Below are 24,769 nucleotides of genomic sequence, written 5' to 3'. Positions count from 1 at the left end.
TAGGCCTGAAAACCTCTCATCATTAGCCAAAGGCCAGACGACTGCAGAACTGTACAGCACTTTGCTTAGTTTAAAAGAGTTGACTCAACTTCATAATAAGCTGATGAATAGCACCAGTTGTATCAGCTGGAGCACTAAACCAGAGGTGTTAAACTGGGCTCCTTCTGGGCCACAGCTCTGCAGAGTTCTGCCTCATTAAGCATACCGCATTAGCTAATTAGCAGAGCTTTCATGAGCTGACTTGAGTGTTTAAAGAGATATGGTCGGGAAAAAAACCCAGTTAAACACCTCAGCAGACCTCCAGAGTTAGAGAAGCCTACAGAAGCCTAACGATCAAATCAAAGTTTGTCTTTATATGATGCAAATACACTCCTGAAAGCCATATATTGTTTTGGATTCTTGTGTATTCATGATTTATTTTCTCTCTGTCAACGTAGGTCAAACAAATAAGAACAATGTTGAACATTTGGGGGGAAAATAAGCCCTCTTTTTTTCCAAGCATCCACCAATTTTTTTTGTAAGATCACTTCTGTGTAGTGTTTCATAGCATTTAATATGTATGCGTTTATGTATTATATATCTCTGTAGGTACATTAAGTCCACGCAAAACATGAGGGCTTCAGTTCATTTTGGCATTTTGTGTTCTGTTAAAAACTCTTCTTATTTATTACTACCATACTGTTGAACCATTCAATCCCAATACAACAGTTAAAGTAAAAGGTATCGCTGCCTATTTCAAGGCAATGAGCTCGGAAAGGCAACAATAGGCTAATTCTCAAAAAGCACTACAAGCAAAAACCCTTAGGTTTCTTTTTTCAACTACTGATTGTTTCTTTAATCTCCCAGCAGTTACTGCTGAAGGTTTAGCTGCACAGTGTGAAGACTTTGCCTTGCCTTTTAATAAGAAAATAACTAGCAGCAGATCAAGCATACAGCCTAAAACGGTAGTGTACCCAGCTCAGTGGTTCACCTCCCACATAGTACTTTGAGTCCTTAGAAAAAAAAGAAAGGAACTGAGGTGTTTCAGTTCAAATCTGTAACATCTTCCTTTGATCTGGTCCCAATATGATTTTTAAAACAGCTTTGATAGCCTCTTCAGTCCTTTTTTTGGATATGTGGTTATTTCTCTTATCTTATTTGATTGTTTTTATGTTCATATTACGTAACACAAGTGTTTTAAACGAAATTATTAGCGTTGAGGATACGTTACATTAGGAGTCTGCCATTAAACGGGTAATTCACAAAACCAAATTACTATTGTCATTTAAACAAACATGCTGAACTATATACCTCTCTGTCATCAGAAATATACAAAAGTGTAATATAATGCAGCATCACAACAGTTTTACAATGAGCTTCTTTACTTACTTCATTAACTTCATTAGTTTTATAGAACTGTTCATCAGCCTCAGCAAAAGAAAGCTGGATATCATTAACGTTATATGCACTTCAATATCATTATATTTATTAAAATAATACACTTCTAAGCAACAAGTAATTCCCCTTTAGGGGAGTTCCTGTGGATAAGAGAGCTGTAGCCTTAGTATAAAGATGAAAATAGTATTTGATTCATCTAAAGCCTATACATGACAGACTTATCAAACGATTGTAATATTGAATATAAATATATATAAATATATATTAAATATATATTGCATATAAAGTTACTGTACAGCATTCTTTGTATGTTCAGGTCTGTTAACACGCCGAGTTGGTTAACCAGGAGCAGAGAAGTGTCTGACCGATTTTCTGTATCAAAACACCTCCATACACAAAAACTTCGACTTTTAAGCTCAAAAAACTTCTAATATAAGAATATCAGGCTTCCTTTTCCTCAGTGCGGGTTACACATACAGATCTCTGATCTCTCTATCACAGATCAGTGTAGCCGTTAGGCTCAAACGGACGTTTTAACGTCTGTTCGGCAGCACCAGCCGGGCACCTGACAACGGAGCTCAAAACCAAAACAAGACTCTCTCCGGTCCAAACAGGACACTTAGCAACCCTACTTAGACAAGCATAGGTGTCACAGAGACACACAAGTACACCTTTAGATGTAGAAACGTTTTTAAACCAAGTAAACAAATCTGCTAAACTAAGTTAGCTGACGCTAGCTAGCACTAGCTAGCTATCGCTAACAAACTGAGCAACACGGTCGTTTTAATCCTGCGGAGAGCTACAAGCTGGCAGTATCTCCTACATTATTACAGATATCCTGCTTGGCTTACCTCACTTTTGAACATCCTCGACAGTCTTGGACATTAGGAAAGTGGAATTGGCTCAGTCTGCTAAAGTAAAATAACATGAAAAACGCTGAATTTATACGGACTGCATTTCCCATAAATCTGTGCGCAGGGACGTCAAGACGTGACGGAAAAAAATATATTTAACGCACATTTATTCACTAGTTTAGCCTTTTTGAAAATATTTTTGAACAAATATTTTTGGTCATGTTTAACAACCAAAAGCACTCAGTAATAATCATTTTTGTACTGTATTAGCCATAATTGGATGTTGTTATTTTACTAGCACATTGGTATAAACAAATGCTGCAAATCTTTCATGTTCCATTTAAAGACATATTACACTGTGCTTTTGTTTTATACAACTGACACCTCCCAAAAAATAAAAAAATACAATACACAACTGGTACAGACGCATCTCATACAATGCACTAATACAGAGTTTGAAATACTTTATTTTATGAAAATAATCACGTTGTAGAGTCACATTATTCGACCGCCTTAGAAGAACTAATTTTAACTAATTTTATTCTTTCCAGTGGTTGTAATTTTTAACACTGTGAAGTTAGGTCAGTGGGGGGGGCAGTGCAATCACTGCTCAGTCTCAAACTCTGCCTACGAGCACAGCCATTGGCTCACGAGCTGCTGAATGCTGTAATTTTATTGGCTTCTACTGAAACATTTGCATGAAATTGGATGTGCTTCATGTAAATGATATGTAAATGACGTGCTGGTAGGCTGGCTTTTGATTTCATGCACTGAAGCTGATTCATCATTTGCGCTCAAATCTCCACGTTGCACTTGTTTCCATGTCACACGAAAGTTTCATGAATTAGATGCTGAGTAGCTCATACGTCATTAAAGGCGGTCAAATCGGCACTATGTTTTGTGCAACTTGATGAATAAGAGCAAAGTCTGGATGAGATGAGGGCAAATTGTTGTGGGGGACAATTCACACCTGTCCAAACATTGAAGGGGACATTCCCCCCACCCCCCTCAAATCTACACCAATGCTATGAAAGGTGCTATGCAATTAAGTTGTAGTAGTAGTAGCAGTAGTAGTAGTTGTTATAATATGCTGGGCCTTTAAGTGTCAGCACAAACGGCATGAAACGATAGTGCGAGCATCACTTCAAACACTCCCCCTAACAGTTCAGTTCTCTTCACGGCATGCTGTTTTTGGCAAAGCAGGCTCTGAATGTTTTAGACAAATTCTGTGACCAGCAGGTACGTTAAAACTTGGCTATCCTCAAATATTTTTTCCTGAGCTTTTCCATTAAAGTGGCTGGAGCTACCCAGAGGCTTCGGTTGAACTCATTCCCTGATCGCCGTATGCAACAACCAGCCAGGCAATTAGACAGTACCCATATCTATGAATACTAATGCATGGACCATGGTGTTTGGCGAGTATCTTGACATAAGGGTTGCAGCTATAAAGCATTGGGAGGGGAGGTTGAGGGGGGCTGTAAACTGCAGTGGCAAGGAGCCTTTATAGGCTATAAATTTGCAAATTCAAAATGGCAAATTATTCCTTCTGCACTTTATGTGCCTTTCAGATGGGACTAGATTGTAAAATAGAAACTCTGACAGCAGCAGTGGGCAGCCAGGATTCAGACTGGAGTGGGAATACCCATGCCAGGGAAGCCCCACCAGTGGGAATTGACAGCACAGCCTTCTAAATAACAGCCAGAGGACACTGCAGATCTGTGTAAATTAGCTCTTTTACAGGTGTCTTGTAAAAATATCTATAAAGCAATTTGTGAAATCTAATCTATCCATGAGGATTAAATTACTAAGACGTGTAAGGCCACTGCCTATTACAAAACAAGGACAGTAATCATGTACATTGTAAATCACCGCCACGCTGCAGAACAGATACAGAAACAGTAGCCTGTTTGCTGATTAATGATATTCCAAATGTGACTAGTAAATCCAAAATGAATCATCTGCTACAACAGTGATACATAACGTAGCTGATTTATTGTACTTAGTTCATTGGTGATGCTGTGTTTGATTTGGAGTAGGTGGCAGTGAAGACTTATAAAGAGACACTGCTTTGGGTTAATGAGCCTGTAATGTCAACGTGACCCCGACCTCGTTTATCACAGGGAGCTGAGATTGAGAGCTTTGTTGCTTCACTGTGTCAGAGGTCGGCAGGAACACGGCCAGGTGTGGCCGGTCTGTGTTCGGAATACAAATGGCGGCGCTGTCCCTAGACAATACTGCACGGCTCTGCCAGGAGAGCAAGCGAAAAATAATTGGTCCATTGATTTCGCATACAAGCACTGCTGACACAAACCGAAGTTAATTCCTGTTGCAGGCCTGTATGAATGCTTCCTCTTGCGGCCGCGCAAAGAAGAACGACCCGCAGTAAGTCTGCGAACCAGGGTGATGAATATGTTTATTTCTGCAAAATATTTGGAGCGGCTGATTATTTATGTATCCGCCAGACTGCCGGAATGGCAGGAACGTTCGAAGGTGTTCGCCCCCTCTGTCCATCCAGCCCACGCCGTGCTGTCAAACAGGAGTGGCAGAATGGATGGATGAAGGGATGAGTCATGAGTCTGCGGTGACAGACAGAGGAGATGCAGAGTGAAGTGGACAGGATAAATAAAATAAAACACAATGCTCAGACAGCTGCGGTGCAGGCAAATATTCATCTGCGTCCCTCCTCCGCCTTAACTGCTTTCTCTTCTTTAAGGAGGACTTCAGAAGGAAATTCAATCTCGCTCTCATTTTCCTGCAGATGAGGCTGGAAGCTGACGATATACATCCCAACTGGAGCTTGTGGATTCAGAAGCACGTTCAAAGAGAAGAAGAAGAAGTGTAGGCAGCTGAAAAGTGAGTGCAGAAATGAGCCTGGTGCTTGCGTCTTCCCCTTAAGCTGCTACTGACTCACATTTTATCATAGTTTGACATGGGGCACAAAGGGACTAGCAACAAAATGTCAAAATGGCAAGCGCACTGTGCCCAAGTACAGAAATAATGACCTGTTATGGTTAGGCAAGAGGCTTAAAACAGCCCTACACAAATATATTTGCTGACAGTCTGCATAACCAGACCTGGGCTGAGAGACAGCATGTGTATTTTATTTTACACAAGCTGAAGTGTCGCCTGTGAGAAAAAGTCGCTTGCTGATTTTACCTGCACTATAAAAGAAATGCAAAAAGAAACGGTGCACGTCTTAAAATGAGAAGTGCAGTTTTGCTTCTGTGAAACCTAAGAAAGTTTGCTATCGTACAACACATGCACACTATGGCCTGTTCCTGCAGTTTTTCTTCTGAAATCAAGGGTCTTAATAGGGAGTCTGTCCTCCTTCGCTGCAGTAACAGCCTCTACTTTTTTGGGAAGGCTTTACACCAGATGTTGCTGTGAGGATTTGATTGCATTCAGCCACAACAGCATTGGTGTGAGGTCAGGTACCTATGTTGAATGATTAGTTCTGCTTCATAAATTCCATTCCAACTAATCCCAAAGCTTCATCATTCTAGAAAACATAGAAAACATAGTTCCGCTGCTCCACACCACAATGCTGGGGAGCCTTAGACCCCTCTAGCCAACCCTTGGCATTGGATATGGTGACCTTAGGCTTATGTGTGGCTGATCCAGGGCATCATATTCTATGAGAAATGCTTTTCTATGGAGATTAAGCAAGTTCTGTTTATACAAATTCCCTATTTAGGGAGTGTGGTGTCTACAAACCTTTGGCCATACAGTTTATCCTAGCATTGGTGTCACAGCACATCTTGCATTTTTTGATTCTTTATTTTTTTCTACCCTTTGAAAATGATATAGCATTGTTTACATTGTGTAAACATTTCATGATGAATGGACTGATAGAATTACTCATTACCCAGGGATGCAGTAAGCGGGGGGGGGCTGATTTCAGGAATAAAAACAATAAAAACGATCTGAACTTATTATAATTTGAGCATAGTAAAAACTGTGCCTTTGAGTTTATATTTTTACATTTTTAAAATCTACAGGATTTTTTAAGTCAGGGGTGCACATCTCCAGTCCTGGACGGCCAGCATCCAGCACAATTTGGTGATTTACCTACTCAAACACATCTGATTCAACCTATGAGTTAATTGCCAAGTTTAGTGGTTGTGCTACCAAAACTGTGCTGGACACTGGCCCTCCAGGACTGGAGTTGTGCACCTCTGTTTTAAGCGATCACCATATTTACATTACAGGGAGTTGAAAACAGCTGACCACTTTGCAAGCACATCACTCAAATACACATAGGTTGAGGTTCAAAGAGGGAAAGTGTATGCAGAGCTATTGGTCAGTTCTGAGCCCCAAAGCAGCCGTATATTGTTTTTTTGACTTAATCTAACGGAATAATAACATTTTATCAACTATTAAATCTCCCACTCGATGGCGTTCCATTGTTAAATCTCAGTGCATGACTGTGGCTGACACAATCAGTTTCCATGCCATATATCAACAATCTGATTGGTCACTGGATGAAGTTCGTCCAGAATGAGAGAGCAGAGAGAGGATTTATGTCAGAGGTCTGATGTGTCAGTTAGGCTATACGTATATATTGTCATCTCTTCCCTCATTATAGCACATGACATGTTCTGTTTGATGTAAATCAGCAAACATTGTGCAAGACATCATCAGTCACGTCACATATATGCTGTTTTAAATATCAGCACCCCCAAATTAGAACACCTTCCCGCATCCTTGTCATTACCTTCATGTACTTTAAAGTTAAGTTTTATTTGCTTCTACAATAAAATGACGACAATATGGTACAATGAAGCAGATTTACTGATGTTTTGCATCATCACAAACCCTATTTTGGTATTAAAAGTGGCTGCTCTGTCCACTACTGCCTTTAATAAGAGGGGTAGATGCTGTACTTTTGCGCTTTTGCTTCATTGTCTATGCACTTATAGAAGTGTTCCTCTCAAAATACTGGAGGAGATTATTAAAATGAACCATCAATTCAGATTTACCAACACAGATAGTGAATACTGACGGTGCTCTGTTTAACACTGTGAAAAGCTTGTCTTATTTTTGGTGCTAAACAAGGCTGTCATCGCTCAGTGAAAGAGAAAAGAGTTTTTCAAACACATGTATTTATTTATTTTCAACTGAACAATTGTGAACACCTGCCAAGTGACAAGTCACGAATCGTTGTAGAAAAACAATGCTTTAAATGTCTGTTTTCTAATTCTTTGAATACATTTTGCACTCATTAAAGTGTCTTAGGAGTAAAGTAAGTCAAAATAATGATGTGACAGTTTTCTTTTCCAAACAGTTATTAAACGCACATGTTGAAAATCTTGATATTCCTGCCTTACTAAAAAAAACTTGTTCATTTGTGTGAACTGGCTTCCGTAGCAAAAATATCACAGCCATACTTTGATGCACTGCATATCTAAGAGGTTACATTCACGACAGGTACAAAATCATACAGTTTCCAAATGACCAGGATACTTTCAGAGAAATTAAATAAGGATTTTACAAAATTGCACTGTTTCCAAATGCCCTCAGCACTGAATAGCTCATCTCACCAAGTTCAGTTCAACCTATCAGATGAAAATGAACATGATTTCAAAACAGAACATAATTACATCTAACTTACCTCTGAGTTATTATGCCAAAATAATGTCTTATTTCTTAAGATAATTATTTATTATGTCAAAATAATTACACACTTTCTCAACAAGTAATAATTCATTTTTTCTACTCGGTCATTATCTTACTCATTATCTAGTTGGTTATTACCAGAAACTGTTTTTTTTCTCCTACCTGGTGAAAACAGGCTTTCAAATAAAAAGTATGTGAGCATATTGTGTTGCTTGTATGTTAATTAGGAATCTCTATCAGCGCAAAGGGTCAGTAGACTGTTGGTAATTAGCACCTCTATTAGTAAATCTGCCCCATTCACTCTATGAAATAAGAGTTTTAAAAGGGTTAAGGTTCTTTGGAGCGATGGCATGGACTAAGCATGTTTGTAAATGAGAGTGTGAGGACCCTTTTCTAAAGTTCAAAAAACCCACCACATTATGGTTTTATCTAGGTGCAGTGAATAGTCAATAAAATCTGATACACACAATAATTAAAATATTTGAAAATGGAAAAAGCAATTGGAATATCTGTGACTTTTACATGCTTTTATAAAGGTTTGCACTTCTGTGCATCAGTTTCAATCAGGATGATGGAAAACAAAGTTTTGTTTATGAAGCTAAAGGCTAGTGAGTCACCCATGGTGCACAGTAGCAGCGCATCTAAGGACCAAAATAATGCCTGCACTTCATGCAAAAAACAGCAATTTAGAGTTAGTCTTTCTTCATGTCAATCACACAGTGCTTTCCTGAATGCTTTCTGTCTGAATCCTTTTCCTACTGCTCTGGATTGCTAGCTAGCATTCTCTCCTCTGCATTTGTATCAAAATAAATGACAGCAAGCCGTCTGTCTGGGGCAGAAAAAAGTTTTTGAAACCGTACCAAGCGTTAAGACTAAAAGAGCTCAGTTTAGCACATGCTCAGGTAAAAAGCAGTTTTTGAGCAGCTTCAAAAACTTAACCATATATATAATCCAAAATATGGTCACCTCCTCGCTCACTGACCAGAGCTGAGCAAAAGCTTGTTTCAATTTTTAAGTCAATGTTGTTAAAAGACACTGTTTCCTCTGCTCTCCTGCAGGGCTCCACTTCTGTCAGCCAATAGAATGCTGAGGCTGCCGTGGGCACAGGCTCACCAAAACTGGACAGGTGAAGACTGGACAATTGTAGCCTGGTCTGAAGAATCTTGATTTCTGCTGTTGCACACAGAGGGTAGGGTCACAATTTGGTACCAACAGCATGAATCCATGGACCCAACCTGCCTTGTGTGAACAGTCCAGGCTGGAGGAGGTGGAGTAACGGTGTGGGGAATGTTTTCTTGCCATGAATACCAATCAGTTATTGTTGAATGCCGTAGCCTATTTGATTACTGTTGTTGACCATGTGCATTCCTTAATGGCCTGAATTTACCCCATCTTCTAATGGCTACTTCCATCATGATAATGTACCATGTCACATGACAGCGATCAGACAATATATTCATTGTTCTTCAGTGGCCTTCACACTCACCGGATCTGAATTCTAACATACTTGATAGACACAACTCTACCTTCATAGAATCAAACACCAAGCCTAGAATCATTTCAGAACCTTTATTTTAAAAAGTGTACCTGTATAATTAGCGTTATGTATGTTTTTTTTTGTTTTGTTTTTTCCATATTACTAGTAGGTTTATTCTAAAATGTATTCTAGTGCAGGACAGAGTAAAATACACTCTTGGGCAAAAAAATGTATATAAATGTATGTGTAAAGGTTTTTAATGGTGGTTTTGTGCTGGTCAGAGTCCAGATTTAAACGCTTTAGAACACTTTTTTGGTCTCACATTAAACAAACGAGCTTCAATCTGACTCTTTCTGTAACAGGTTGTCTGCAAGTTTACCCACAAAACCTCAAAATTTAAAGAAATCAAAGGAAAAAATACCCCATACTAAGTTACTTTATCTGTTTGTTTAAAGATTTGTTGTTAGGACTATTAAAAAGTTAATGCCTTGCCATTTTTTTTTCTTTTTTTTGCCTGGGCGTGTATGCAGTTCCAATTGCAGCACCTCATGTAACTGACTAGATATTTGACCTTAGCCTGAAAACTGCTGACACCCACCAAAAAAGAAAACGACCATCTCCACCTTTATCTCCTCGCACTCCACTCCCAAGCAGATGCCAGCCTGCAGTCTTCTGGCACCCACGCCACCCGTACTCCAGATGGGGCGGAGACTAGCTCTGGCAGAGCGGCTCTCAAAACAAGAGCGAGCATTAGTTCTAGTGTCATGGCTATGGAGGAAGAGATCCGTCTCGATTTGGAGTGCAGGGGACTTCACCCTCCCTCCGGCGGCACCCAGCCAAGCCCCCCATCACAGGCCGTAATAAATGCCAGCACGCAACAGATGCTGTGAGGACATTCGTAATACATCACTGTGCGTGAAGTGCTTTACTCTGCATGCTGTCCACCCTCTTTCACACTGGTCATCTTTCACCTGTATCCCCTTGTATCTCTGGACAGGGGGGCTCAGGAATGCCTATGGATCTGTGACTCCCAGTGGCCCGAATCTGTTTAAATTTGAATGTTCACTTCCAGAGGGGAGAAAAGACCTCAACTCTTTTAATATCTTCATATTTAATGTCATAACTTCATTTAATCATCAGTTCTTGTTGGGACATTAACCCTCTGCTGCAAAACTGCAATGCGTAAAGCACTCAGACTATGCCAACTTCTGACTAAGGCCCAATCCCATTTCTTAGTTTCACCCCTACCCCTTGTTTTCGAGTATCACCTCGCCCCCTGGAACTGAGTTACAAGTTGTAGTGGTTGAAATCTTCCCCGACGAAATGGGACCCTCAAATAAAAAAGAACATTACTTCATTAACAGGGTACTAGCGGTGCTTTGGGCCAGTCTGCAGTGATAACAGAGGAGGGTAAAGTTCAGCAAACTCACTGCTGGTCTTTAGTTAAATTAAGGGAATTATATGCCTTCAAAGGGGGGGCTACAATTAATTATTATCGCCCACCCCTAGTTCTTCAGTGATATGAAGCTGAAGTCAAATATTCACCAGCTTCTTGTTCGAATTTTCCCGTTTCACCGTAAATAGTACAGCAGTTCTGATGCATGAGCCTCCAGAATGTAACTGCTGGACTATTTAAGGTGGAATGGGAAATTTAGCTAGGTAGCTACTGAGACATCAGCATACTATTAGCAATTTTTAATGCTTCTTATGGAAAAAAGGACCATAATGCATTGAAATGACATTAAACTAAGATAATATAATAGTTATCGTAACTTTTTAACAAAGAAAACACTCACATTTGTGGGTTTCTTAGGTCGCTTGCGCAGCCATCTTGCCAGTTTTTCTTTTTTTCTCAAAACACCTCCTCAAATTTAGCAGTCAAAAAATGAGATTTTTTTTACTTCTTTACTGATTAAAAAAAATACAATAATTAGTTGAAATAAGTACAACTTTGAGACAATTTATGTGCATGTTGCAAAAATCCAACCATTTGTCTCCAAGTTTTCCCCCCTTTTTAGCATTATTCACACAACAGCTTTGTTTACTCCAGTATAATCAATGTGTCCAACTCCAGGCTTCCAGACCCCCTGCCCTGCACACTTTTAATTCCCCACAACAACAAACCTGATTAGGTCATTTTCAAGCCTTTTAGAGTTGCATCAGGCGTTTTGGTGCAGGGAATACATAAAACTGCAGGGCTTTTTAAAAGCATCTATGTTATTTTTTATAGCATATAAATTCATAGTACAATTAGAAAAATAAGAAATTGAAATAACGTATATAAACACGTTTGTTTGCTGTGAGCTCAATAATATTCAGTAAATTTAATCTTCTGTATCTTTTAAACCCCATGATGGAGGTTTTACACATTTAAATGGAATAAATAATTAAATAAAGTTTCTGAAGGTTAAAGCCATCTGTACAGGCATTATACATAGGCCTTTAGCCAAACTCAGGCTTTTAAACCATTAAAAGATATGGACACATCGTTTGACTGATGTGACTGCTCAAGTAGTTTAATCCATGAATCTTCTGTAACAGACACAATTATTGAACTAACAGTGCTAGCATAGTTTGAAAAAGTAGTTAGAAATGCACAAACTTTATGAGTGGAATCTTGAATCTGAACAAGTTTTGTAATTTCCTTACCTTCCAACCTGTAGTGTGCTGACCAGTTCCTAATAACAGCTTGTCCTGTTAGCAGACGCTATCAAGACACAGTTGTTGTGATTGGTCAAGCTTCTCATGTTCATGTAAATAAACTACAGGGGTATCCATGGTATTACTGGCCAGTTAAATTTAGATGCATCAAATCACATACACTATAGCTGCATTCCAAAGCCTAGGCTGCAGGTAGGACTGTCTTATGAAGACTCCTTAGTAGCCTATTGGTCACACAAATGGAACAGTCCTAACGAGGCTGTGTGGTGATGTCACCAGAAAGGTCCCGCCTCTTGCAATTGCGGCATGAAACGTGTGAGGAAACTGATGAGAGAAAATGGAGCCCAGATTTTCTTATGTACTACGATGAACTACATATTTACAAATACTTCTATATAAAATATGATCAACAGACGATATACGATATGTGAGCGAATGCTGTAATTAATCAGTCATTTTACACATAAGGTAACGAAGACAAACTCAAGGACATGAACAACTTACATTTTAAAACAAGCTCTGCTCCAACGACTTTGTTTTCCACCATTTTCGTGGTGCTGTTTTTTTCTCATTTGCGTCATATGTGCACAGAGAACTGTGAGTAACCGAAGACTTGGAAGGAAACATCTTCTGTGTCCTCTATCACTCAGAATGTAGGTTGCATTTCTAGGCTGTATACAAAGGCTCCTTTACTTCGGAAAGGCCTTCTATGATGTAGCAGCCGAGAAATGCAGCCTACCTCGGCTGCAGCCTAGGCTTTGGAACACAGGTTATATCTCCAAATGTTTGTAGACCTTTCTTCTAATTACTGAATTCAGCAACTTTAAATCTCCATAGAAAAGTATTGCCAATACAATATGATGCTCTAGAGCAAGCACACATGAGCCTAAGGTCACCATGTCCAATGTCAAGTGTTGGCTAGAGGGTTACAAGCTCCCCAGCATTGTGCTGTGGAGCAGTGGAACTGTGTTCTCTGTAATGATGGAGCTCCATCTAGTACCTTTGGGATGAGGTGGAGTGGCATTTGTGATCCAAAAGCAATCATCCAACATCAGTACCTGACCTCCCTAATGCTCTTGTGGCTGAATGCAATTAAATCCTGACAGCAGTGTTACAACATCTAGTGTAAAGCCTTCCCAGACGTGTAGAGGCTGTTACTGCAGCAAAGAAGGGACAAACTCCCTGTTAATACCCTTGATAGCTTTTTTGAATGCAACATAACCAGGGCACGAGGGCATTTCATACCAGCCTTAAGATTTGTGAAATGTTACACAGCATCACAGCTAAGCAAAAGGGCACCAGTGACAACAGCCACACATCCACAATGGAATTTATACATAATCTTGTTTCTGTCTATTTCAGTCAATCAGATTCTTTTGCCGTGGCGACAGCTGATTCAGTGGCAATCCAACTCAGAAACAGGGACATCAGTGGCAGTGTCTTTGAATAACAGCAGAGAGGGTTTTTTTTTTTCCCTCAGTAGATTCTGTCAGTCAGCAGTTGCAGCTGTCATGCAGCATAAGTTCACATGTATGAATGCTTTTATCTTCTGATTTTGTCTGTTTGTTTACTGCCATAATCCAATGACACAAAATAAGTGGATCTCGGTGTGTGAGCGTCTACGGGGGGGCGTCTACAGGGGGGGGCAGCTGCTTCATATCTGTCCCATAGCTGGACCATGTCACTCTGAGTAATGACAGAAGGCAACAGCTCTGGCCACAATGACCGGTGGGGTTGACCAGCCCAGCATAAATCAGAGGGAGCACCCGCACTGTAGTGACACCAATTACATGGCCTCCAGGGGCCAGTCTTGGCCACTCTGGCCCCAGTCTCTGTACGTCAATCACCCTCCAGCTTTTCACAAACGGCTGGGTGACAGCCCTGCGCCACACTGCCACTGAAAATTTGCAGACATCCTGACCTCTGACATGAGCAGCAGCTACTGAAGGACACTCACACACACAGTGGCACTGCCGAGTGACATCCGTGACTCCGCCTCTGTGATGTGAACAGGGCTGTGAGGGTCACACAAACACACAGCTGCTCAGTTTCTCTCCTCTGCACCTCACCCTGACATCTGACTCACTCATTCCCTCACCCAGGCAGATGGGTGGACTCAAGAGAACATCACTATACAGTACTTTGATCATTGGTATTCAACTACTAACCTTTGGTACAACACTGTAACGGTCACAGTTACACTGCAAAAATGGTTTGTCAACTAAATCTAAAAAAGCAATGTGGGGAAAAAACGATTTAACTGGTTTAATTGAACTCCAATCAGTACTGTAAAATAATGCAAAGCAACATTTTAGTTTAGACGAATACATTTTACATGAATACATTTCAACTCAACCGCTTTATTTTTTAGTGTATAAACGCCATCGGAACCAAAAAGAATTCTAAAAAGTTGACGCCTTTTTCTGACAGTCTTTGATTGACTTCTGAGTCCTTGGCTCTCTCATGGAACTGTTCCTTGATCAATCTGATCCGAGTGCCTCTGTTCAGTCTCAACTGGTCAGTGGAATTACTTGTATCATAATTTTGCTATCTGGTCTCAGGCAGACAAGGATGAGTTTACCCTTTTGGGAACATCTTGGGATTTTTCAAGACACCATGACTTATCAGATCTGGAGTAGCCATGGCCACTCAAGCCACCCCAGATGTGATAAATAATTTTTTTATATTAATTTCATGGTAAATAGCAGTGATCCCCCATACATACGTGGACCACCTGAAGTCTGACTTGAGAGACTAAATGCAGCTCAACTGTTATCCCAATTTCAAGTTTAACCGATATGAGAAGTGCTAAAAAAAATAAAACAAGGGATCAATTTAATGTGGAGTACCCTTGTTTTTAAAGTGATCTGTATGAATTTATGAATCTATCGATACGTATATAAAAGATAGCTATATTTTGTTTGAGTTTTTGAACCTGTTTATTTTAATTTTCTCTAAAATTTTAAAGTACTTGCCTGTGTTATTGTTTTTGAGCTTGCCTAATCTTCACTGTTACCATTTTTTCCTGGTTTGTTTATCTTGGGAACTTCATTAAACTTGCTCCATGCTTGGTGTCTGGATTGGTTTGTTACACAATGTTTCTTCCTAATGCTGTTAGGGAGTTTCTCCTACCACTTGACTCTCCCGGGCTTGCTCATTAGAGAACTGCACCTGCATTTTTTGTAAAGCTGTACTGCAACAATATCTGTTGTTAAAAAGTAGTATATAAATAAAATTGAATTGAACTGAAAGGCATCTTTCTTTGTCAGGTAGTCCAGCACATACCATTTTGTATGTTCTCGAAGCTCATTATTTAGGGATTACGTGTCAGATTTCCATCTCATTCATCACTTGTTTCAATGGTCTCGTTTATGATGATGGATATGTCTGCATATATAAACAGCGAATTAAGAATAACTTATGCAGCGGCTGATCCATACATATGCTGCAGATTGAGAAAAGATCACGTGATAAAAACCAGTTTATGCTCTATTAACTGTTAAATGGGCACTCAGTGGAAAAAATTGTTGCTCTTGCCTTTTTTTTTCCCTCTCTGTCTTTGTGTCTGTGACTTTCTTCCAGTCTGCCTGTCTGTCTGTTTCTATCTCTTCCTCTCTCTCTTCTTCCCTCAACATATTCAGCTGAATTTAGCATCAGTAGCTCATAGCATTCTGTCTAATATTCTTAGGATGTTAGAGCTGGAGCTTATTTATTGATCAGAGCAACCACATTCCCCACATCCAGCCTTAGACAGTCAGAGGCTGTAAGAATAAGTGATAGATGAGACAGAGATGCATACGCATGCTGGCAGGAAGCTGCCGACACGCATCACAGCCTAGAAAGGGCCGTTCTTCTCTCTGGCCGCATCAAGCTAAAAGACAGAGCAAAGCTGATGGCAGGCGACTTACCTGCACTTGCCGCCATCTCCTTGGGGAAGCCGATTTCGTCCTCTGCTGTCCAGGTGAAGTTCCAGTATCGGAGGGAGACGTCTGTACTTCCTGTACTCCTGGCTGAAGCCAAGCCTGCAAACAAAGCCACAGTCTATGGTGAGGTGGCTTCTCAAGTTTATTACACTGCATGTCCCAGTGTGCCGCAAGACCAGCTTCACATGAGACTGGCATTAAAGAAAGCTATGACACCCTTCAGGCCTGTTCTGAGCTTGGGAGGGCACTTTTTCCCCCAAGAGCTCTCTCAAAGAAAATTGACGTGTGAAAAGAAAAGACGTCTTTCAAAGAGAGAAGAAATAAAGCACACTGGGCGAAAATAGCCGCAATTCCACTTTAACTTACAAAGAAAAAAACATATATTTGAAATAAGTTAATCTTAATGTGTTTAAAATTACATTTGATGCATTCTAGAGTGGAAATCATCAGAATCTACAATCTGACACTTGAAAGAAGGATAGAAGGTATAAAAGCAAGCAATCAGGATGGCTCCATTTTCATATAAAAATGCATTTTAAAGCATTTTACAGTGTAGTTTAGTCTACAAGTCGTACAGTGGTAAAGTTTGGGTGCCCCAGTCAAACTACACTTTTTGTTGATTTTCTAAGTGAAAACATAAAATATGAAATGCAGTCTGTGCAAAAATTATGGCACAATTTATATCATGGCATCAACGAAGAAGAGGAAGAAGACGCAGGAAACACTGTGCTTGGTCTTTGATTGAAAACAGCAGCTGGAGAGATCCACCACACAGTGCTGCTGAATGCCCAGGAAGCCAGGCAGGTCACCTCTAGCCACACATCTCCAGTCCATGATAGACACACAGACCCCTATCTTCCCCACAGCCTGACACAATTACACACAAACAGCACATAAACACATCATAACGCTAACAACAGCTTAGTTCCATGTTAAGTTTCTCCTTAGTGGGTGAGCGGCACCTTCCAAGATCCTCCCTGTGTGGCCACTCTGCATGGCCACACTTCCAGTGGTCCCAAAGCCATGAGAGCCAGTATTTTTCCAACATGTTTAATTCAGCTAATAATTCAAAATCTGCAAAAAAATGCTAGATTTAAGTTTGGTCCCTGTAGAGGATGTGTTAACTTATTTTCACTTAGAAATTTAAGAAAACAGCAGTTTGACTGTGGTTATTCCAAATTTTGCATTCAACTGTATGTTTGTAAAATTTTCCTTTTGTCATTCTGAGAATTTTTTTGCTTATGCATGTAAAATGTACTTTGGCTTGGCTAAACAGTAAAAAGGGAATAAAGGCAAGGTTTTATTCATCACATGTAAAAGCAGGTAAGTGGAATGAAAATGAGAGCCAATCAAAAAGCAGAGTTGTAAACAAAAAGAGGGAAATTAACTCAGCAGATTAAACCATGATCCAGAACCCATAAGAGTGGAACCAAGAAACTAATCGTGAACATAACAAAGACAAAATGAATAAAACAGGAGGCTCAGAAACAAGAAACAAGTTGAAACCACATACAAGACTTTACAAAGACAAATAGCAGGATGAATGTTCATAGTACTCTGAAAAAATGATTTGATGTTTTAACTTAAAAAACGAACCTGGTCGTTTTAAAAGGTCGAGTTCACTGAACTTCAAATAATAAATTAACAGAATGTAAACCATTGATTACTGTTTTGTAAACTAACTTTTAGAAGTACAATAAAAAGTTTAAACATTTTTTACAGTGTAAACTTGCATTTATGTGGAAGCTGTGTGCATGTAAAAAAGCTCATGAAAAGTGTTCACATTTGAATCAAAGTGTTGTTTGCTTGGTGCTTCTTTCATTTAAAAAGTGGATGTAGGCATTACACAGTTAATACAGTGCCAAACATGCCATGCAGTTTGATCAAACATCTCGCACAGAATGGTTTAACCTTATTCAAGCATCCCTCTGTGTTTATCAATATCCTTCACAAACAGCACATAATTGCTTATTTTAAAATGCCAGCTGCCCTTTACACAGTGTTAAAATGTCATGAAGAATAAGGACAAAACTGGTTTAAGATCCATCCATCCATCCATCCATCCATCATCTAAACCGCTTATCCTTCTGGGTCACGGTGGGGTGCTGGAGCCTATCCCAGCTGTCATTGGGCGGAAGGCAGAATACACCCTGGACAGGTCGCCAGTCCATCACAGGGCAGACAGACATACACATTCACACCTAGGGGCAATTTAGCATGTCCAATTGGCCTGACTGCATGTTTTTGGACTGTGGGAGGAAACCCACACAGACACGGGGAGAACATGCAAACTCCGCACAGAAACGACCCCGGTCACCCGGCTGGGAAACAAACCCAGGCCATTCTCGCTGTGAGGCAACAGCGCTACCCACTGCGCCACCGTGCCGCCCTGGTTTAAGATTAGTTAAAAAAAAAAAAAAAGATCTATTATCTTCCATTGAGAATTCCTGTAAAGTCCCTCCTGTAAAGTTGCCATTTGGGAGATACAAGCTTTTGTCCTGGCAGTTATGGTACAACACACAAACCGAAAGAAAAGTCTGTTTAAAAAATGTAAAAAGTGCTATTACTTCTTGCTCTAAGGGGCCACCATTTTAAAATGACACTGACTCTAAGAAATCGGAGCTCTTGAGGAACTCTGAGTTTCTAAGTGGGAATTATTAGTTTAAGAATTTTTCAAATGGACTTTTCCCACCTTGAGGTCGGAAACTTCCTACTTCCCACTTGAGCATGAACACAGCATTGTATAAGGCTTGAATGAATCAAAGTCAGGAGTGAGTCCTTACTGATCAAGTTTTGTCCTGGAAATTGGAAGGAAGGTCTGATTAAAGGCTGAGAATTCTGGGAGTTGTAGTCAGTTGTGACATACATTAGAAAAATCTTTTTCCAATCTTCTGTTTCTGTTGGGATAAGGGATATTAGATGGAATGCATCAATTGACAATGTTGAAACTGTATCTGATTCAATTACTCTGCAGCATTCAGAACGTTTATGTTGCTGAAAATGTTTTACGGAGGAAAAACCAATAGGTATATGTATATAAACTCTCCAGCTCTGGGTTTGATATATCAGCCAATGTTGCCTCAAAGCTTTCCCTGCAGATATTGCTCCCATAAGTCTTGAAACACTATAAACCGAACGCCTGAGCCCAACTGCACAACCCCAGCAGGCCTCTTGTAAATGTAACATGTGGAACACTCAAAGACGAATGTGGGTTTTGCAACCGTATATCATTCACAGGCATAATTACAAAAGAACAGATTCTCAAAGTGGGCTAGGTCCTTGCCCAGCCTTTCCCAATTAATAAGCAGCCAAATTGGAACTGAAGTATGCTAACGGAGACTAGTCTCATAGTCAGGCTGGCCAGTGCGTGAGAGCCTGCCAAGGGTCATTCTCTTTCCTCCCAGAAAGTAATGAACATAGAGTGGGGGCCAATACACTGGGGCCTCTGAGGAATATGGGCATACCTAAAGCCTTTAATCATTCTAAATGACCATTAAGAGGAGATCAATAGTAAACACAGCTTGACTTTTATAAGTACTAAGTCAAATGCAGTGCGAGGCCGTTGCGGGCCGATGCTCTCACCTACCCCATTCATCTCCATTCAGCACTCTCAGGCGGCTGCCATTAACACCCTGACAAGGAGAAGCTCTTGGTAAAATACTACGCAAACATGCGACAGAGCACGCTGGTTATGAAAAATTCCGCCGTGGTGCAGCATGAGTGTTGTCTGCTTTACTCAATTTCCCTCATCCTCTCTCATCCAGCCGCTTTTACTCCCATTTGTGCTCTACAGCTGTTTTCCACTCATCACATGGCTGCCTAGGGCTGGATGGGTCTCTATCTCTGAAAAACACACCAGTACTCCATCATCTGATCAATGAGGCCCAGCGCTCCTGCTCCTCTCACCTCCTCATCACCCCACATCCCCTTAGAGCTCCAATCTCAGGCCCGCTCAGCCACAACAGCCTAGCCCTGTTTCAAAATAATGAAATAAATAACCAACGCTCAATATAAAACACAGCCGCGTGGTGGAAAAAGACATGTTTGATGGGACATGATGTACTGCTGGACTCACGGGCTTTTGTTTGGCAGTGCTTCAATGATCCTGAAATAAAGTCAATTACCCGTGAAGGAGCGGAGGGTAACGGCGGAGACAGCCCTTCGTTCTATCAGATACCCGTCCGCCTTCTAAATGCCAGTGTGTAGATGGAAACATGTGCCCAGGGCTGATTGATGTGCTTTAAAACTGTTCAGCAACTCAGCTCAATCCACACGTGTCAAAGTAAACCAAATTTCACCAAACTCTTGACCACCACAATGCGTTGTTGGGTTAACTCACAGGATAAATAGCCATTACCAGCAATAACAAAACATCACTCTCCAAAAGGAAAAAAAAAAAGTATTTCTAAAATGTTGTTTGATTTTAATGTAAGTTAATGTAAAGAGATTTTACTCTAAGCAATTTTGGAACATTTCTATTAGGCCATTCATCAATAAATTTTCACACAATGTAAAAGAAGCCACTGTTCTCAAATAATGCAGAAAAAAATTGGAGATACTTACTTTGGTAGGGTGTAATTTTATATTATTTCTCACTCAGCTCAATAGAAAAACAGAAATTCTGTCAAAAGTGTGAATTCCAAACGTTTCATCTATACCACACCTGTGTTTGCAATTAAAAGAGAAGATATTTTGTTGTTGAGATTTAAGATTTGAATTTGATGAAAATTTTAGGGCATACAGTTATTTTCTAGAAAGAAAAATCACAATTTTTGCCATGATTCTGTTGTTGAAACAAGCATAAAACGGTTAAAAGTGTAGACAAAGATTTGTTGATACAGATGATAAATCAAATGTAAATGTAATTCATTATGTAACTCGCCATGTAATAACTAAAATTTTTAATAACTAAGAAATGTGGTACTTTTTGTATTATTACATTGTAATTACATTTTACTAGTCTGGAGAATAGTAATAAAAAGGTTTAATCACACATACAGCAATCCAAGAATGCTGAAATTATTCTAGTGCCACTATGGGATATAATAAACCCACAATACTTTCTTTCTTTCTTTCTTTCTAATCTCCATGCTATACTCTCCCATTGTCATATTGTACTGTATCCCCTTGTGTCCTTCAGTGAGATATTCTGGGACAGTAATTGAGGATGAAAAAAAGATAGGAATTAATGCGGCACCAATAAAAGACAAGCAGTACAGTGAACACAGGGTGGACACAAATCCCCTTTCATGACCCACTTCCCTACCCATCGGCCCCTTGCGGTATAGCTTACATGTCACCGCAGCTGTCTCCCTTTATATTAATTAAGATTGCATGTGGATACATACATTAAGTCTCTAATAAATTGATTACCCGTCCACTCTTGGTGGATCATTAAATGCTCGTCAAAGCCTACCAGTAAAGAAGGATGATGAAAAAAAGAGAGAGGAAGAAAAAAAGGCTAGGGTCTGAATTAAACTCTGGCTATAGCACAAAGGAGCACATTGATTTCTATCAGGCTCGGGAGTCCAGCTCGAGCTCTCTAGTATTCTACACGTGTGCGGGAGATTTCTCCGAGTCAGCTGACCCACTCATGCACGCCTCGTTACAGCCCCCCGTCTCCCAGCCAGCAAGCTTCTGGACGACTGCAACCATTCGAGGATTATTGATTTATTTACCTTCATCAATTCACCGCTCCTTATGATCCTCGATAAGCGGCAGTAGAAAACATGCTTAAACTGTTCATAATGTACTGAAGCACTGGTGAAAGCTATAAAGGAGTCCAAACACAAAGAACATTGTCGTTTTCCTTACATGCTCAATACTGTTGACAAATGATTAAAGATTTCTATATTCAACCTTGACAGCTGCCTTAAATCATAAACAACCATGCTGTGCTTCACTGTGGTTCTTACTGGTAACACTTCTACTTATGCAAATATAAAAGTCCCTGGCAACCAAATCAATCTACTACTGCTAAGGAGATTCAAATTGACTCCTGTGCCTCATTAAATATGGAAGATATAGGAAAGTATCTAAGTAGGTGGGCCAATTAAGGTCATATATAACAAAACTTAGCATGAACATTAACACATAGATCCATATATAAGCATGACATATGGTATAGGTTACTGTGCAAATGAGGCGAGGGTCAAAACAATTCCCCAAATGGCAACGTGCTGCTGAGAAGATTCATGCATCAAAAATTCAGAGATTCAGTTATCAGATATTCCTTATGATAAAAAATTGAGCAGCAACTTGTTGAACGCCTACACTACTTTCCGCACTAATATGGGAGCAGCTATGCGATTTGAGCTCTGAGAGATATTGTTTACATGCTTTCCACAATACGCCATTGTTTAATGACACTCCCTGAAGGTTTTAACATTGAATGTTGGATTCAATTTGAAACAAACCCAAATTAACTTAATTGTGCCACTTTTTCAGGCTTTTTTACATTAAAATGGGGCTGCTTGCTCCTTATTGTGCTCACTTTGCTGGAACAGAATATTCCCATCTGAGCTTCTATTCACGTTTGCATGAGTACTGCATTATTACAGAAACAAGAACATGTACCCACTAAATAAATGGTGTCATTTGGGTTGAATTAGCAAGCCTTATCTTTTCCACAAATGTCAGCATTCAGTTTTACAGAAAGGTCATGGCCATTACCATTGTGGGCCCTTTAATAAGTAACCGTGATCTATTTAAGAACCAATGAAACAGAAACACAGTGTGATGTCCCATTAGACATGGAGGAAAAGTTCAGGCAGAATTGGTTTGGTTTGAGGTTAAGGGGCCCCTATGAGTGCACACTGGAGACCACCTCTAGAAGTTCCACTTATTACTTAGTTTTTATTTGAAGGACATTCAAATCCTTGCAACCTTTTTATACCACTGGGCGATCTTAACCATTGCTTTCTTTCCTGTTTACCTGAGCAATTAAGTTGTGCTTATTGATTTTCAGTTTAAATATGTGCCACAAAAACAACATAAAAATATCATCACACACTGTGACTTGATTCCAGTCAGTGGATAGTCTCCCACTGGAAAATCCATACTGACATAGATTGTTGAGGCTGATTGATGAGCGACAGCACTCTGTGACATTTCCTACAATTTCTAGAACACTGATGTTGCAACAGGGCCATTCTTTTTCAGGCTGACCTTGAAGCCGTCTACTAATTCAATAGATCTGACAATACATGGTTTGCAATTGCTGTCTAATGTCACGTCACTGAATAAAGATCTGTATTTTATTCCTACATTTGGTGCACTGATCCTTTATGAGATGCTGCTTTACTTATTTATTAACAAATGGTGCAGTTTTAATTAGCAGATGTCTTGGTGGTAGCCAGTGGGACAGAAACTGCCTCACCAACACCTGGAATTTAGTCCCAACAAATATGCCAAAATGATAATGACATGAACATGAAAAAAACATTCAAAACAACGAAATTCACCAAATCTGAATCAATCTAAATAACTGAACAGCACCTGACAGTTGAAAAGCATACTCCATTATTGAGTTAAACAGTCTAAATGACTGTGCATGCCTTATCAACACAAGCAGGTGTTCATCTCCAGATTGGCTCTGTTGAGAAAGTCGCGGACTTGCCGTAGATCGGAATGGGTAATGAACCAATCTATTTTTTTTATATATCACTGCTGATGAGTGGAAAAGTGGCAGATATTTTGTGAAAACTAACCATGGTCCTCATTTAATTTAGCAGAACATCTGTCTCGATGTTCCACTTCAGTTCACTAGCCAGCAGGCGGAGGAGTTAGTCCCACAGGAGAGTGCACATCAGGAAGTGTGTCTCTTCCCTTTACTTCCTCAACAGGTCTGACAACTTAATGACACCATATAAGCAGTAATCAGGACCTATAATGATGATTGGAGCAAAGACAATGTTAACTCTCTAAGTATTATTTAATAAATGATGGTGTTGATAGTTGTGGTGGTGATGATGGTGATGAAGATGATGGTGACAGAGGTGTCTTTTCAGACAACAAGACATGGTGGTGCATTGCCAGTGACAATGATGATGATGACAGTGGCGATGATGATGATGGTGAGTGATGGTGATGATGACAGTGGAAATGATAATGATGATGGTAGTGGTGATGGTGATAGTAGTGATGGTAGTGATGGTGGTGGTGGTGGTGATGGTGGTAGTGATGCCAACAGAAGCAATGATGATGACGATGATGATGATGGCGGTTGTGGCGGTGATTATGTTTGTGATAGTGACAATGATGACGGTAGTGATGATGATAATGGTGGTAATGGTAATGGTGGTGGTGGTGGTGGCAATGTTGACAGTGGCAATGATGACAATGACGTTGATGATGGTGATGATGATGATGATGATGATGATGATGGTCGAACAGGCGCCACTACTGCCCACTAGCTCCTCTGAGACTCACCTACAAAAGAGAGAAATCATTACTGTTAATTTGCTTGCCGAGAGGAAAAAGCATGTATTAATTCTACAGCACAAATTCTATGATATGGCCATATATTAGCCGGTGATTAACCTCCTCTGACTAACACTCCTATAAACAGTGGACTGCTGCAGACACTTCTGCTCTTACTACATGGCACAACCTAGATCATTTAATGAGGAGACCATAAAACAAATTAATAAGTAAATGAGGACTCGATATTTTATATATTTTATGATCGAGCGCATTTGGCTATCGCACAGTAATTTCTTATTTAAATGCAAATTAACAACACTGGGACTTCATGTTTTGTAAATACCAGTCTCAACATTGCAGAATTTTAATTAGAAAAGATTTTTTCCTGCTGCATTTAAGTTTCACTTAAACAGGCAGAAGGAATCAAAAGTGCTCTA

The 24,769-nt window shown here is 39.9% G+C and overlaps 1 protein-coding gene across 1 annotated transcript in view; it reads right to left on the bottom strand.

Annotated features, from left to right (window-relative positions):
* Nucleotides 1-15,960, bottom strand: part of alk (ALK receptor tyrosine kinase) — a 296,309-nt gene extending 280,349 nt beyond the window's left edge. Inside the window, exon 1 of the mRNA XM_036592647.1 lies at nucleotides 15,894-15,960. Within this exon, the coding sequence (XP_036448540.1) occupies nucleotides 15,894-15,909 (16 nt within the window). The 5' untranslated portion in view covers nucleotides 15,910-15,960. The remainder of the gene's footprint in view (nucleotides 1-15,893) is intronic.
* Nucleotides 15,961-24,769: the final 8,809 nt, after the last annotated feature.

This window comes from Colossoma macropomum, unplaced genomic scaffold (assembly GCF_904425465.1).
Source record: "Colossoma macropomum unplaced genomic scaffold, Colossoma_macropomum, whole genome shotgun sequence".
NCBI classification, from domain to species: domain Eukaryota; kingdom Metazoa; phylum Chordata; class Actinopteri; order Characiformes; family Serrasalmidae; genus Colossoma; species Colossoma macropomum.
Note: the sequence above shows the minus strand (reverse complement) of the source record. Positions and strands in the feature narration are given on the sequence as shown.